General features: G+C 45.7%; 1 protein-coding gene across 10 annotated transcripts in view; it reads left to right on the top strand.

The window, feature by feature from the left end:
* The window catches only part of FGFR1 (fibroblast growth factor receptor 1), a 45,512-nt gene that overhangs the window by 17,410 nt on the left and 10,684 nt on the right, over positions 1 to 17,418 (top strand). For 4 of the 10 annotated variants that reach the window (XM_039853899.1, XM_039853896.1, XM_039853901.1 and 1 more), the window contains 4 exons: positions 12,818 to 13,084; positions 14,466 to 14,555; positions 14,827 to 14,999; positions 16,687 to 16,810. In XM_039853899.1, the coding sequence (XP_039709833.1) occupies positions 12,818 to 13,084; positions 14,466 to 14,555; positions 14,827 to 14,999; positions 16,687 to 16,810 (654 nt within the window). The remainder of the gene's footprint in view (positions 1 to 12,817; positions 13,085 to 14,465; positions 14,556 to 14,826; positions 15,000 to 16,686; positions 16,811 to 17,418) is intronic. The other 6 variants (XM_039853900.1, XM_039853898.1, XM_039853906.1 and 3 more) reach the window with 3 other exon arrangements.

Raw genomic sequence — 17,418 nt, 5'->3', positions numbered from 1 at the left:
AAAAAAAAAAGGTAAGTATAAAATCCTTTCAGTAGTAAGGTATGGAAAATAGGTGAGAACTAGTTATTGCTACCACGTACTGAGCTCTTGTATCAACTAATGTAGTGGTTCTCAGATTTTTGCTGCACAGACATCACCAGGTGAGCTTGTTAAAACCCACTGCCGTGTTCCCTCCCAGTGCTTTTGATTTTTAAGCGAGACCCCCCCAGCTTGGTGGTTCTAACAAGTTCCCAGATGATGCCAATGCTGCCCATCCAGGGACAACACTTTGAGAATCTCGTATCAATTAATTTTCACCCCATGAAGTCTATAAGGAAGGTATTATATCCTTTTAATCGTTTAGGAAACTGACTCAGAGAAATCAGTCAAACAAAAACTTGCCAAGGTTAAACAGCAAATAAATGGTGAAGATAGAGTTCAGACTCAGGTCTATCTAATATCAGTGCCTTCAGCTCGAACTCTTGTGCTAGGAAGGGTGAAAGGTGAGGAAGGTAGTATGTCGGAGGGTCTAGGAAGAGAGATAGAATAGGTGAGAAAAGAGATGAGAAAGGTGGAAGAGGGCTGAGTCAGTTTGCCTGGGGGTATTGAGAGAGGAAGGACTGGGAGTAGGAAGTAGTCTAAAGCTTTCCTGAAGAGGTAGGAAACCCTCTTCCTGGAAGCTGGGGCTTTAAGTCAATTATCACTGCCTTTGGAATGCTGATGGACTCTCCAGCCCTTTAGAAGAGACTGTTTGTATTCAGAAATCTCTGCTCATTTATTGTCAAACTTGCGTTTACTTTTGGAATTAAGGTTTATTTTCCTTAGGTTTTAAGAATTAGCTTTTGAACCTGCGAAGACTCAGGTTCCTTGACTAACTGCTGAATGAGGTTCTCCCTTTGGCATCTAAAATTTTTATCAATGTTATTTGAGCAATCAAGACTATATGACTGCCTGAAGGGTGCATTTGGAACCGGCATTTGTTTTATATCTGCCCTTCTCCACTACCCTTAGACTCCCAATCCATTTTTAAAATTTATTTACCTTGCTAGTTCTCACAGTGAAATAAATCCTTCTAGAATAACTAGGCTCTCAGCTTTCTGTCAGTCACAGCCTCTCAGCTACTCTACATCCTTTATTGTGAGGCTTCGTCTGAAGAGAACACCACAGGCCAGAAAGAAGAGATGCGGAGAAGCATGTATTGAAGGTGCTGGTGGCTGGAGCTCTGTGACCAAAACAGAATCTCCTCTACTTATGGAAAATTAACTTTAGGAGACTTGCCTTCCCTCACACCAGAGGGAGCTTTGTGTTAGTGGGATCGGGAGGGAGTGCAGTGAGTTATGCTCAACTGTGGGAAACTTAGAATATTGCTTAGAGCTGGCGGGGGCCTAGAGCTTGTGAAATCATTCAGCCTTCCCATTTCACACATGAGGAAACTGAGGCCTGACTGTGGAGGTGACTTGTCCAGGGTCACTCACTCAGTGGTAGGGCCAGTCATCTGAGTGATTTCTATTCAGATGTTCTTTCCGCTGCACCCAGCCAGTTACAACCACCTGTGGCACAAGCAGAATTTGGGACTAGGTAGTTTTTACAAGGATTTCAAACTAGGCTGTCATTTTCATCCCTTAGGAAACCTGGAATGTTGACATTGTTCAGAGTAGGAATCTCTCACCCAAGATTCTAATTATTTAAGATCCCCAAGTCGTCTGAGCAAAGCAGTCCCCAGTGTAGGGATTGGCCCTTACCTTTTCCCAGGCCCCTGGCCCTTCTTCTTCCACCTGCTCTCTACCAAGCAGCCATACCATCTCAAGACGAAAGATCCTTAAACCATGTTCTTTTAATTTCTCAAAACAGAGTGTCCTAAATGCTCAATTTCCACGGTGTGTGTGAAAGAGAGAGAGAAGAATGGATATGTGTTACATCAGTGGACCCTCTAGGTCCTTGCCATCCTGCAAATCTGTAGAACAGACCAGTGGTCCCAGAGTTTTAGATTTCATGAGCCAGTCAAATTTCCCCCTGATATTTTGGAACTGACATAGTGTTGACAACTTACTTTGCCAAGTAAAAACCTTTTTAAAAAATCAATACTGCTCACTACCATTACCATTTTTTTTATTGTGATAAACATAAAGTGGACTGTTTTCACCATTTTTAAGTGTACATCATATTGTCGTGCAACCATCACTACCATTCATCTCCAGAACTTTTCACCTTCCCAACCGAAATTCTGTACACTAACTCTCCATTCCCGCCCCCAGCCCATAGCGCCCACCTTCCGATACCATTTCATTTCAAAAGGATGTTTATCACCTTTATTCTTTATTCTTTATGTGAAAATAAGGGGCATTTCTTTAACATTGAAAAGAAGAATGTAACTTTATGCAGAGCCCATCCCTTTCCCCACTGCAGCGGGTGGTGAGGCTCCTTACCGTATCGCTCTGCGACCAGACCCACCATTGCATCAGTGGGATTGGACAGGGAGGGGAGATAGCAGGCGTCTTGGGATGTTAAAAGCCCTGGTGAGTTGTGCGCTTAAGCACCCATTTTGGTTTTGGGGGCCCAAAAGGTAAATTCTGAAACAGCTGAGTGCTCTACTAATTCATCAGCAAGTTTAGGGAGCAGCAACTTTTTCCTGCCCAGCTGCTAGTGGTGTTTCCTTCCCCAAACAAGCTCTGCTGGGTGTGGGGGAGGGGAAGTCTTCCGAGAGGCCCTAGTATGGGGTGGGGTGGGGGGAGGGCAACACATTCCTTTTCTTTAAGGAACCTGACCGGACTTTAAGGTTAGAGTACAGCAGAGTGGGAGCTGCAGGGTTACCTCTTCTCATTGATTCATCTCACTCTACTCCCTCCCCCATGCTTAATGATCTTTCCATTACAGAACCCAGACCAGGAAGTGCATGACAGGTCGCAGCTGCAGACACATGGCTGGGAGGCCTGGGCTCTGGGCCAGTGGTGGGAGGGTCTGCGCTCCCCTTCTAGCAGCAGGACCCCTACACACACACACACACACACACACACACACACCAGCTAGTTGTCCCTTCTAGCAGCAGGACCCCTACACACACACACACACACAGCTAGTTGTCCAGTTTTCCCTCTACAACTTATGAAAGGTGTTCTTCTGTATCGTAACTGTTGGTGGCCAATGTGCTTCTGCTTCGAGTTTAAGACATTTTTAATCAAGGCAGGAGAAGACCCCCACCTGAGCTGCTTGATCCCCTAAACTTCAGCCCATAGAAGTGGTCCTTACTGAGTTGGGGTTCTTTGCGGGGAGTTTTCCATTGTTGAGTAGAGGCACTCTAGCTCCTCTTTCCAAAACAAGACCTGCTAACATGGCTTTAGAAGCTTCCCAGGTGCCCATGGAAGTTGCTGGGCACAGTTTTAATGCCTCTGAAACAATCAACTTTTCTCTTTATGATTCTTTCAAAATGCTAGGTTTAAAACATGTTTTGGGGGTAGGTCCAAATCCAAGAGCATGGGCTTTGCAAATACAAAGACCTGGGTTCAAATCGTAATGAATGAGTAGAACTGTCTTCATTTTTCTGTTTTGATTGGGAACAGCTTCTTCCACATACAGGTTTGCTCAGGAAATGTTAATTTACCCTAAACTGTGTCCTAGGGGAGCAGTTGTCACACAGGAGTTTCTGTCTACACCACCAGCTGTGTTGTTGGCTTTCTTCCCTGAATCTGCCAAGGCTGGATTCCTCTGGTGCCAAATGTGAAATGGTGACACAAAACTTCTAGGAACTGTGAGCCTAGAACACCCTTCCCTAGTTGTAGGGCATCTACCTTCTCGGAGTGGGATCTACACATTCTGCACATCTTAAGTGAACTTCCCCCTTCCTGGAGCAACTCTCTCTTCCTAGAAAGGAGAGAAGCAGAGTGTAGTGGGAATCCTTTTGGGACATGGGTGTAGAAGAGTTTTCTTTTTGGCTCCGTACATAGTGCATCAGTAAACAGTTAGGGTGAGAGCTTTTGATGGGGAGAAGGGAAGAAGGGAAGTTTTTTTAAAACAACTCCTGAGCATATTCCTTTGTTAATCACTTAATTACAGTCCTTGTCCCCAGCCTGAGAGTGCTCTCCCCATCGTGGGATGTAGGGAGAAGTGGAGGACACAATCCTTGGGAGGGAAAAAAGTATGATATGACAGTATGGAGGAGGTGGAGGCATCAGGCAGAAGCCGGCACAGGGACTCGAACCCCAGACCCTGCTCTAGTACTGTGTTACCCCTCATAACATCTGTTTAAAGATTTACACAAAACTCTGGGTCCTGAGTGCTTTCGGCCTGGGTCTCCCAAGTGAGGTTCTGCATGCCTGGGCCTCTTCCTGCCCAACTACTAGGGAGCTGTTTTTGGGGGGTCGTGGGGCGGGTGCAGGACCTTAGCTGCAGCTTTGGCCAGCGCAAGCAGCTCTGCACTAAATTACAGTGATGAGGTGGGACACACAAAAGACTGAAATCTTTTTTTAATAAAAACAAAACAAAACTCCAGCCCCAAGCCCCTGGGCTGCTGAATGGCGATGGCTTCCTGTCAGGATTAGCCAGGCTGCCTGGGCATGTGTGCACTGCCTTTCTCCTCAGGAAATACCTTTAGTAAGCCCCAGTGGGGTCCCCATGGCAACGCGCAAGGGGACCTGCTGACAGAGGCCATTCAGCCCACCATTGTTCCTAGGTCCCTTTGTCGGGAGCTGTATTGCTGCCCCTCTGGCAAACACAGCAGTTTGCACAGTTTTGTCAGGCTGAATGTAGAGTTTTTACATTTTAATGGGCTCTTCTGGCTGTGGCCCATTTGCATGCAAAATGGTCCTTCTTACTTTTTTCCCTTTTTCTATTAAAAAAACAAAACAAAACTGTACTCCAGATCCCGTGGGTCAGGGGACTGGTGAATGCTGCTGGATCAGGGTGTCGGATCCCGCTAATTGATTTGGTGTTCCTGTCTCCCTCCCACTCATGCCTGTGCTCCCCATTTCCGCAGCTTTCCCTGTATCTTGGGGACACTGTGAGCTCAAGGCATCATATGTCTTTAGGCTTCTCTCTGTACCCCAAGCCTTGCAGGATGATAATTGTTTCCCAGGATTTTGGTGAGATTCCCCTTTCTGGCCTGGCCTTGCCAGACTAAAGTAAGTTTTCAGTTCCATTTCAAAGCCAAAATAACGTAATAAAAAACCTTTGCAGAGGGCTCCCAGGGCCCCGCTGGGCTGTTCTGTGTTCCTTTTAAGTTTGCTTTCAAAGCCACCCCGAGTTCCTCCCCTACCCACAATTGCCCCCTCATTTATCTCTGGGGAGTTTGTGCCAAGACTGTAAACATTCCTGGACCACCAGTTCCCCATGTTACTAAAGAGGATAGCATTCTCCCCTAATTTTCTTAACCCAGAAATCCAAAATCAAAAGGATTTCATAGAGATGACAGAAATCATGACCCTGAGACATCATGCCTGGATTTTGCTGGGGGCTGGTTATTCTAGCTCTGTGTGCTTTGGAGTGTAGAATGTAGATGACACGCTCCTGACTCAGAGGGTACGTAAGACATATACTATATATGGACCAACCCTCAGCCAAGCAGCGTGAATAAGCGCAAGATAAAGGCATGAAAATTTGTAAGTCACAGTAAAAATGAGATGAAGAATGTAGTTGGGGAAATCTTAGGGAAGTGATGGAGTTGATAGGAGGAGAAAGGCATTTTAGGAGAATCAAAGTCCTTTGGGTGGGAGAAAGCAAAATTAAAGAAGCAGTGAGGGTATTGGCTTGGCTGAAAAGATGGAACCGGGAGATTGGACAGCTGAGGTGGGGGAGGGGAGGTAGTTGGGAGGCTCCAGGTTCTGGAGGAGGAGAAAACAGGCTCTCAGGAGTATGAGGGGATGGGATGCAGAGTGCCCATGTGGAGGCATCAGGGCTTGGAAGTTGGGACAGTGAGGATGTGTTATCGAGAGAACTGGCCTGATGGGACAGTTGATGAGCCCTCTGCCTAAAGTTCTTAATCTTTTCAGTGGAGTCAAGCAGGGTCATCAGAGGTCATCAGCTCAGCTGTAAGCTGTAATCAAGGGTTAGGGGCTTGGGACATGGCAAGGTATCAGGTGACTGATCCATGATTGAGCCAGGGACACAGAGAGGGAGGGAGAAGCTGTGTTGTCTACCTGTAGCCAAGGCAGAGCTGTTAAGTACCTGAGTGGGTCACCTCACTGTCCTACGTGCTTTATGAGAAGGAAGACACTGTGGAGGGGCCTAGGAACCAGCAACGTTAACCCCTATTTTGTGACTTTGAGAGAAATCCTTCAACCTCCATTTTCCTGTTTAAATGGGAATGAATAGGAATAACATGAACGTGAATTAACGTGCCTTGTAGATATTGAATGCCATGCCAAAATAGGGCAGCATTATTAGCCCCGAGTCCGCCACTATCACAATGTCCTCCCTCTCCCTCCAATTTCATCACCTGCCAAATGTGCACAGTCACACCTGCTCAACTTGAAAGGGTAGACGAACATGAACAGGAAAGCACAGTTATAAGTTAAAAGCACTAAGCTATAAGGTAGTAGTTTTGGGGCTGAGGAAATTGAGGGAATGAGAAAGGGGAATAAGGCCAAAGCAGCCAACTCAGTAATCTCATGTGTGAAGGTAGGAGACATTGGTGCCATTACACAGGATCAGTGGGCTGAACAGAAAGGGTTTTAGTCACTTTTCTGAAGTCAAGGAATGCAAAGACACAATGAAGGTAGATACTACCTTTTTAAAGCGGTAGACTTGAGATCTGGATATGTGTGGATTCTGGAGAGCCAGGCCACCTGGGTTTGAATCTCAACTTGGCCACTAGCTGGTGGCTAAGCTAGATGGGCCACCTTGGACACATACTGAATCTCTTGGTGCCTCAGCGTCCACTCTGTAAAATGAGGATAATAATATTATCTACTTCACAGGATTGCTGTGGGGATTAAATGAGAACTGTGCTTGGCACATAGTAAGTAAGCTTGCTTCCATGTCCATAGGGCAGAGATAATAACACCATCATAGGTTTGCTGTATGGATTAAATGATAGCCTGTGTTAAAAGCCATCACAGAATATGGGATATAGTAAGCATGCCATAAATATCGGCCAGTATTAGTATTACTGTTTTCAGAGTTGTTTAAGGATCCCAAGACAATATATGGGAAGGCACATGGTAAATTGCAAAGTGCTGTGCAAATGTCGTTTTTGTCACTGGGGTCATGTTAAGTTGTGGGGTTTGGGGGATGGATAACTTCCAGACCAAATTGGCTGTTATGAGGCCAGAGCTGGTGAAGTGGTATTTTGAAATACATTTTTAGGTATATTTGTCCATGTGGCATGAATGGCCTGCATTCATAGTCACCACAGAGAAATATGTTCCCTGGGACTTCTTTAGCTCCCTGGGACTTCTTTAATGGTTCTGTTCTATTCCCTACCTTACAAGGCAAAATAATAATAATAATTATTATTATTATTATTAATTATTATTATTATTAATTTTACTATTTTCTACCGTGAATCTTCTGTTCCACGCAGGCCATAGAGTGTGATCTCATCCCCCACTTTTCCTCATTCCAAGGTACAACTCTGCTCAGAAGCACCTTTCCTGCTTCCACCAAAGTTTTTGGTTCCAATCTAAATCCTTATTAGTTTCCCCCTTTCCTTGCCATTATTTCCAGCCTCCGCTGTGAATACTGCTGTCTGCTCTGACCACCAATGCTTTTGAGTTTTGTAACCTTAGAGCCTGTGTTGGGTTGCCTATACTGGATTCTTATATTCTTCTCCAGTTGTACCATATCACAATACAAAGTGCTTTATACGTATCGAGGTGTTATGTAAATCTGATCACCTGGCTAGGGCCAGGCTTAGGTCTGCTGTTCTTTTGCTGAATCTCTTTTTTCTTCTTGTATAGTGACAAGGGCTCACAGAGGCACCTAATGATAGCTATTTTGAAGAAAGTTCCCTATCTTCTTGGATTTGGGGGAGCTGGAGTCACATCTCATAAGAATAGCAAGGTTTATATGGGTTTGGGCCTCCTCAGGGCTTTGTTCCCTCTCCCCATGCAGTGCCCATAGCTGGCAGAAGACGCAGGGATTTAGAATCAAGAACTTGGATCTGATCTAATGCATCCAGAGCAGAACTGCCTGCTAGATCACTATGGCGATTTCTGGCTAGATCTGCCATAAGCAAAAAGTTGCATCCTATTGGCCTCTTGGGAATGACAAAGCCATGGTATTTTGAAGGAAAGTAGAAAGGGAGAGGGGCTCAGTGGGGCTCCATTAACCTCCACGTGCCTAGACTTGAGAACACCATGGGAAACACCACCCCCACCTCTAGCTGCTTCCTGAATTACTAAAACTTGTGGGTCCCTATCTACTCCTAGTTTCCCCTGAAGGAATAGAGAGGCTCCGTTAGAGAAGCAAGATGGGATTGGTGATCTGTGTGTGACTCCCTTTCACTCCTACTAAAGAGGTACCAATCTAGCCTGCCTTCCATGGTCCGCTTGACAACTGCACTGTCCCAGGAAGCCACCTCAGGAGCAATTCCTTCCTCAATCTCAGATTTGGGCAGCTAAACAACCTTTGTTCTCCCCTATTTTCTGGAGAGTTCTCTAAGGCATTGGCAACCTTAATCCTCGAAGGATGTTCAAGTCAAGCCCTAACCTTCACCTTCCTGCTCCCAGAGATGATAATAGTGATTCTGTGCTGTTGGCCTTGAAGCATAGTGGACCTGTTTTCCACAATGCACTTTGAACATATTGCATGTAGAGCTTGTAAGAGTGAATGGATGTTGTAATTTGACTCATGCCAAACACTTTAAGCCTCCGACTAGGTCACCATGGAATCCAGATACCAAATGTCCTCCAGCCTCCATTCCCCACCTCGTCTCTCAGGAAATAAGATGCATGAAGCGAGTGTTTTTTTTAGTTTGTTGCTTTCCTCACAGCATCCCCATTCCAATTAATCAAGTTCTCCAAGAGTTGGAACGTTGGTTTCAAGTGGCTGAGCAATAAACTGGCTTTCTTTCCCTCATCTTACATGGCCAACCCAATCTAAATGTCAGTTCCTTTCTTGTTAACTGACACCTAACAACTAGCGTAGCCCTGGCCCAGTGGTCTTGGCCAGAGAAAGGTCAGCTCAGAGGAGATGGAGCCACAGATGCAAGGGCCTTTCCAATGAGGACATAAATAGGGACATTGGAAAGACCAAAAGAGAATGGAACATAGTGACCTGATTGCTGCAGGCTAACAGTGAGCTGTGATATTTTCACACCAGCCACCTTACGTAGGACTCCCCAAGGTCAGGACTACTCTTCAGGGCATTGACACAGATTGGCAGGGCCCAGTAAAATTAGTTAGTAGTTAAGGATCTTTCAATCACCTCTTAGAAGAAAGTGGTGTTATCCTTGCTTTGTAAATGGAGACTGACACCCAGGAGCCCTATTTTCCATGAAAAAACCCCTGTAACCTAGGAGCTATAGTCTGATTTTGGTTCCTCTAAAAATTAGCCTTTGCCAGATGCTAAATTCAATTCAAGACCCAGTGAGTATCTTCTATGTTTCTAAGATTGTTAGGCACTGTGGGAAAATTGCAGTAGTCAATTCTGCTTTATGAGTTGCTTGCTATTTCTTAGAAGAGATGAGACATGGATACTTTTAATGGGAAATAGTACACCCAACTGTCCATCAGCCAATGAATGGATAAATAAAATGTGATATATCTGTATAATGAAATACTATTTAGCCATTAAAAGGAATGAAGTACTGAGACATGGTACAGCATGGAAGAACCTTGAAAAAACATGCTAAACGAAAGAAGCTGGTGACAAAAGACCATGTATTATATAATTTCATTGACATGAAATATCCAGTATAGGCAAATCTGTAGAGACGGAAAGCAGATCAGTGGTTGCCTAGACTGAGGGGTGGGGGTGGCGATGGTGAGTGACTGAACAGGTACAGGGTTTCTTTTTGGGGTGATAAAAATGTTCCAAAAAGTTAATTGTGGTGTTGGTGGCATAACTGCAAATATACTGAAAAACATTGAATTGTGTATTTTTATGGCATGCAAATTATATCTTGATAAAGGTATTTTAAAAAGAAACTATACAAGACGATATGTAATTGAGTGAGAATTTGTGGGGTTCAGACAGCAACCGTTTTACAGAAAACAGCGTCACACTAGCGCCAACAGAACGCTTCCTGGATGTCTTTGATGGAGCACATTGAGGAGTATGGGGCAGGAGGACTCTAGAAAAGTGGCTGACAGCCGTGAACAAGAGTAAGTTTTGTTGTGGGAGGAAAACGCATTCGGTGCCGAGAATAGCCAGACATGGAGTGGAAGGTAGGGAGAAGAAGGTTGTATGGAGAGATGGGAACAAATTGTGAAGAGGCTTAGACGTCAAACTGGGTTTAGATTTTATCCTACACACAGTGTGTAGGATCTTGATCAAGAGAATAATTGGACACAGTGCACCAAGGTCTAGAGGATCAGGGCGAGTTTGAATTCCAGGGGCAGGAAATAGAAAGCAGGTTTTGAGGCTTTGTATAGATCATATAGAAGAGTTTTGTTTATACAAAACTGGTTGGAATGAACGGGAAGTAAGGGCTCCAAGCTAGAATCAGCCAGAGCTGGTTTCAACAGGGCCAGTGTCCCTTTGCTGCTTACACTTGGGGAAATGCCCGTGTTCTCTTTCCTATCTTTTTGTCTCTGGGACCTGTCAAAATAGGCTGTGATGCTGGAGGCTAAGAATTTGAGTTTACTGAGTTTACAGTTTGACCAACGGCCGGCTGGTACAGATCACGAGCTGCAAAATATTTCATCTGTGAGGTCACGAAGGGAAATGAGATGGGATCAATAGGAGTGTCTTCTATTTCCTTAACGGTCAAGTCTGAACTGCTTTTTTTCTACTTTCTTTTGGCAAACCACAAACCATTAAAAATGGAAAGAATAACTTTTTATGAGACCCACAAAAGCTTATTTTTAATCAGTTGTGTGGTCTGCTCACCTTTGCGGTTGGTGCTCCTCTCGATGTGATTCACAAAAATAAATGAGTGCTAACCTAGTGGTTTCAAACCCTTTTAAAGCAGCACCCCCTTTTTGATGGTTCAGTATTTACCCAATATTTAAGACAGAGCCCTTGGGTTTCAGCCTTGGCCCCCCAGCCTCATTCGAGGCCTCACTGAGGAAGATTACTTCTCGGTGCCACTTGTCGCTCAGGACTCCCATTTCTTCGTTTGTAAGGCTTCTAGTGGAAACTTGTTTAGCACTTCAGAATAAGTTATTTAAAAGGAGAGTGGTGAAGAAGGAAAGGGAGTTTAGAAAGGAAGACAATAAGGAGACAGTGTGACTGTGCATATTTATTTATTGCATTATCCAGCAGGCATTTGTTGAGCAACTCTTGTGTGCCAGGCACCATAGTAGGTGATTTAAAGGTAGATATGATACGTTCCACCCTCACAACTCAGTCAAGAAAGGGGACTTTCTTTCAGTGTGACAAGTGCAATGGGAGGGCACCTGATCCAGACCAGGAATCAGAAAGCCTTTGAGGCAGAGTTACCAGCCCAGCGGAGAACCGGAGGGTGAATAGAGAGAGCCAGGCAGAGACACAAGCCCTTCAGGGCCATGGAGGTGTGTGAGGTGTCCCAGGTGAACCTCTGATGGTGAATTGGTGAGAAATAAGACTGCCCAAAGCAATGGCGCCTAAGTCAGTTGGTAGATACAAGTTGCACCAAGCACATTCTTTTGGTGGGGAGTGGACGGTTAGCAGAAGATGCTGGGGCATGCTTAAACCTCCTGAAGGAAAGTAGAAACTGGATTTACCCCTTGTTAGTGAAAAAGGGGATGCTCATGAGGTGGATAACAGCCTGGCATAGTGCACTCTTAGGTGTGTCTGGCTTTAGGCGTTCTTTTTAGCACAAGTGTGGAGTTTTTGGTCATGATAGGGATAGTTGTGTGGACAGAGTCTCATCAGATCTTGTGAGCTGTGGACTATCCAGATTCCGAGAAAATAGAGTCAAGGGAGACTGGACTTATGTGACAGTGTGTTGGGGAAGAAGAAGGTGGGGGGCTTGAGAGAGGGATCCCTGCAGTGGAATGAGGAGAAAGGAGCTTTGTGTGCACTGGCTTAGGCTGCCAGCACAAGTGTGGGTTTTGTGGCAGCTGCAGGCCTCTGTTCCTAATATAGGCAAAAGCTCCGAAGCCTCTGGCCTGACACCTGTTAGCTAGAGGCTTTCCTGAGCTGACCTCTCTTTGGGCTATCTCTTCCCCCATATGCATCTTATGTATCTGACTCATTGCGGGGGCCAAACCCCCACTGCTGAATCACTTGAACTGAGAGCCACCCAGTTGACAAATTGCCTTCTCTCAACTTGGGTGGGGCTGCTGGATTTTTGAGGGGTGGGATGTCTTCAACTGTTACTAAGGAAAGGGGTGAGGCTGACCTAGCCAAAAGGAAACGGGGTGTTCCTCTGGGAAGTGGCCATTCTTGGCAAAGAACTGAGCATGTGGGAAGGGGGTACTCTGGACACAGAAGTCCTGGAGCGGGCAGGCCTTATCCCCCTAGATGGAGGGAAATGAAATGTGAACTGCTTAATGCTGCTGCAGCTGCTTCCTAACTTTGCCTTTTTCTTCCTTTGACCTTTGGAGGACTGGGGTAGAGAAGAAGAGATGGGGTTCCAAGGTAGCCAGCCTTTTCCTGACTGACCCGTATTCCAGTCCCTACCTCCCCAGCTCTGTGGCCCCTGGGATGTGGCAGCTCAGTGCAGCTAGCATAATTCCCTTTGTCTCTCTCCTCCTTCCCTCTCCTTCTCTTCCTTTCCTGTCCCTTGGTTCCTCTTCCTGGCCCCTGTGGGTGGCTGCAGCCCAGCCCTGGGGAGCCCCTGTGGAAGTGGAGTCCTTCCTGGTCCACCCTGGTGACCTGCTGCAGCTTCGCTGTCGGCTGCGGGACGATGTCCAGAGCATCAACTGGCTGCGGGACGGGGTACAGCTGGTGGAAAGCAACCGTACCCGCATCACAGGGGAGGAGGTGGAGGTGCGGGATTCCGTGCCTACCGACTCTGGCCTCTACGCTTGTGTGACCAGCAGCCCCTCAGGCAGCGACACCACCTACTTCTCCGTCAATGTCTCAGGTTGGTAGCAAAGCCTTGCCCTCACTTTCTCCTTGGATCCACCCCTCCTACCCTCTCTGCTAGTTTCAGGGGATGATGAACCTCCTCCCCTTCCGTGATCTGCCCCCACTCTGCTTCAGAAACTGCTGCCCACTAACATTGCTCCCTGCCCGCTGCGTGGCTTAGCTTTCAGAGGGGTGACCAAGTGGCGCAGGCCCTGGGCCAGATCTGGGGCTTTCCAGATCTACCTCGGAGGTGATTACTGATACTCTTGGGGCAGTAAGACACTGATTTTTCTACCACTTGCCCAGATTTCCAGGGTGCTATGTAGGGCTCATTCAGCTTCCATATTCTCATTCCCTTGCCATTTGGACTTGGTACTCGGCCTAGTGATTAGAGTCTCAGAATATGTCGTGAAGTCCCTACTGAGATGGAGAAGGATCCAGGTGCATCGCCATATCCACAGGCTTTATGGAAAACATCTGTCTTCCAGCTATGGACCTATGTTAAGGCAGCCAGGGAACCCTAGAGCTCTGTGACTTTGGGAATCTGCCACTTTTAGAATGTGTCTTTCACAAAAGTGGGATGAAACAAAGTAGAGCTGAAATTTCCTTTCTGCCATTTGTGTACCCCAGGGTGTGGGCTTGGCACCTCCCCAACTCAGGCGTCCTTTAGAACTTGCCCCTAACAGGGACTCGCCTCCTCTCTTTCCCTCCAGACCCCCCCAAAACACTAGGAAGGACTGGAGAAAGACCTGGCAGGAACCCTGATTGGTGACCACATGCATGTCAAGCCTCTTAAAAGGGGCGGATACTTGGGGAGAGGTGTTGGCAGCTATGGACTGTGTAGTGGCCTCCCTATCAGCTCTGGTTAAGAACGGCAGCTTCTAAACCTTACCAGATGCATACTAGGAAAAGTCTGACTGTAGGTCGTTCAGCCCATGGCTTTGGAAATAGCTTCTGGCCTCAGTGTGCCTAGTTCTGTCTGGATTTCTCAAAGGTTAGCAGGCCAAAGGAGGATGCAGGTTCCCTGGGTGCTCGTTCTGAGACCCAGTGCAACCAGGTGGTACCATAAGTGGGGAGAGTCTCTGAGTGAAGGGTAGAATCAAATGAAAGAGGAACTGCCCAGTGTAATGACATCTGGACAGAGAGGGGCAGTTCTTTGGGTTGGGGAAAGAAGGTGGCAAGCATAGTGCATTCAATACTTAATGAACTGTTTTTATCCCACCGAGAGACAGTCACCAAGGGAAGAGTGGGCCTGGAAGTCAGTGTGGGGAGGGAGTCCGTGTTCATCGATAAGTGGGTTGGCCTTTATATGTAGGGGGTGGCTGTCGATAAGGATGGAAATCTAGAGAGCCCCCTTCCCTCGGAGGGACCTCACTGCCCCTTTCTCCTTCCCATAGATGCTCTCCCTTCCTCAGAGGATGATGATGACGATGATGACTCCTCTTCAGAGGAGAAAGAGACAGATAACACCAAACCAAACCGTATGCGTGAGACACTGTTTCCTACGTTACCACCCTTCGGACCTGGCTGTTGGGTTTGGGCGGGAAGGGAGTGGCTCAGCTGATTGGAGAATGGGAGGAGGAGTGGGCATGTGGGCTTGTCGTGCTTGCCAGTGGGATTCCCTCAGGCATCCTGATCAGCGGGGGCATAGTTCACAGTCGTTGGGAAGTTGGGCAGGGGCCTCCAGCTCCTGACCTGGGCTATTGCTCCTGAGCCTGACCAGCCCCCTGCCTGTCTCTCTTGGCTTTCCCTGGATAGCCGTGGCTCCATACTGGACGTCCCCAGAAAAGATGGAAAAAAAACTGCATGCAGTGCCAGCTGCCAAGACAGTGAAGTTTAAATGCCCTTCCAGTGGGACTCCTAACCCCACACTGCGCTGGCTGAAAAATGGCAAGGAGTTTAAACCTGACCACAGGATTGGCGGCTACAAGGTGCGTGTGTAGATACGAAAGTTAGAGTAAGAGGCATGGGAGAAGCCAACTTTGAAAATCCTTATTACATGTCTTTAATTATTTCAAATAGTACTTTCTAACTATAAAAGCAATACATTTTAGAAAATTTTCCAATATAAAGTAGTGCAAATAAAGTTTAAATTTTTCTGTCTCTTTTCTTTGTATGTGGTTTTTAGATAGTTGATTACGTCGTGTATGTAGTTTCTTATCTTGGCACTTGACATTATAACATGAATATTTTGCCACAGATTTGGGAGCTAATTTTTCATTGCTTCATAATATTCCATTATCAGAATGTCCCATAATTTGATGAACTGTTTTGTGCTATTTATTTTCTAGCTTTTCAATATTGTAATTAATATTACAGTGAACTATCTTTGTACTTATATTTTTGTTAGCATTTTTTAAATGTTCTTCCTTAGGACAAATTGTTAGAAGCGAAGTTACTAGTATATAAGCATTTTTTAAGCTCTTGATAAATATTACCCAATTACTCTTTTTTTCCTGGTAATTAGATAATTTTATTTATTCATTCACTTATTCATTTATTACATCAGTATTTCTTGAACACATGTCTTTCTAGAAAGTATACTAGCCAAGACAATTCAAAGTACAATGGGAAAACATAAAATTTCATTGTGATATTTGCTCTAAGGAAGGATGATGCAGATAATGAGTTGGTTCTGGTTTTATTTTATTTTTAAATTTTACTTTATTGTGGTTACAATTACTTTCTTAAAAAAGAAAATTAATTCGCCCTCCCCTAGCAGAGTATGAGAATGATAAGCTCACTATATTTGCCAACAGATTTGATGGATGAAAGCATCTCATTATTCTCTTGTGCATTGTTTTGCTTATTAACAGACTTAGAATTTTCAGATGTTAATAAACGCCTTCCATTTCCTTTCATGTTCTTTGCCCATTTACATTGTAGGAAGAACATTTTCATTGGAATACCTTCTTCAGAGTCTCTGATCAGCCCTTTAGTCCCTGTTTCTCTCCCATCTCATTTAGCTGCTCTTTTCTCATTTTATCTTGTGTAAGAAAAGCAGGAGATCAGAAAAAATATGGAAACATTTTAAATTAATTCACCAAACACTTACTGTATGCAAGGCACCATGCTATGAGTGGTACAAGACAGTACTGCCAGTCTCGTAGGAGGGCAGATGTCCGTGAGCACTGTCATGAAAAGCAGCTGTGGCCAGCGCTTCATTAGAGGTATAGAGCGTTAGTGAGAACAATTTTGACTACAGACTGGGCCAGAAGAGATGGTTTTCGAAATGAGATATCAAGGGCAGAAAGGCCAGACTCTTAGTGGGGAGCCATTCTGGCACAGGAATAGTTTGGATAAGGTGTAGAGTTGAGAAAGTTTCCTGGTTTTTTTTTTTTGAGAGAGTGCCGAAGGCACATTTGTCCAGCTCACAAATGGCATTCGCTGTTGCAGGCAGACATCCAGAGTTCTTCACACCGAGTTTGCCTAATGTGTGTTTTCCAGCATGCGAATGGGCTGGGGGGTAGGCAGGCCATGCCTCGCAGTGCGCACAGGTGGTGTGCTCTGTGCTCGGGCTGGAGAGTAAGTGCCACAGGACGCTAACACTGCCAGGTGGCTTCTGCCTGCATTTTTCTCCAGACTCTCAATGGAGCCCTTTGACATGTTTCCCCTCAGGTCCGTTATGCCACCTGGAGTATCATAATGGACTCCGTCGTGCCTTCTGACAAGGGCAATTACACCTGCATTGTGGAGAATGAGTATGGCAGCATCAACCATACCTACCAGCTTGATGTCGTGGGTAAGAATGCAAGTGGCGAAAGGAGCAGGAGGTTAGAGGGAAGAGAGCAGGGGCTTTGAGAAAACAGCGACGGGGTCCAGGTTTAGTTAGGGATAGAGTTAGGGTGGTGTTGGCAAGGAATCGCTCTGTCACTTTAAGCAAGTCACTTTCCTTTTTTGTGCTTCAGCTTTTCTTATCTGGAAATAGAGTTGAGAAGATCAGATAGTGCTAACGACTCATTGTTCAAGTGAAAGGCGCTGATGATAGTCTCTCCTGTAAGAGGTGACTGGAATAGTGGTGTTAAATTCAACATAATAGTAGCTATTGCTTCATGAATGCCAACAGTATGCTAGGCACTTTAAACATATCACCTGCAATTCTCATGGCACCCCTGCAATGAAGGTACCATTATTCCCACTCTAGAAAAGAGCAAATAGAGGCTCGGTGTGGTCAGACGCCTAGTTAATGCACAACTCCAGACCCATGCTGACTCCAGGGCATCGCATGAGACGCCAGGCGCTGTTACTGCAGCCTATTCTTTCTAGACATTCTGAATCTCAATCTATAGATATCTTAAAGTAGAGTTTCATATCCAGCATTCTGTCTTGGTTTTGAGGACATAGTCTAAA

Source organism: Pteropus medius, unplaced genomic scaffold, assembly GCF_902729225.1.
Source record: "Pteropus medius unplaced genomic scaffold, Ma_sr-lr_union100, whole genome shotgun sequence".
Lineage (NCBI taxonomy): Eukaryota > Metazoa > Chordata > Mammalia > Chiroptera > Pteropodidae > Pteropus > Pteropus medius.
This window is presented reverse-complemented; position numbering and strand designations above follow the sequence as displayed.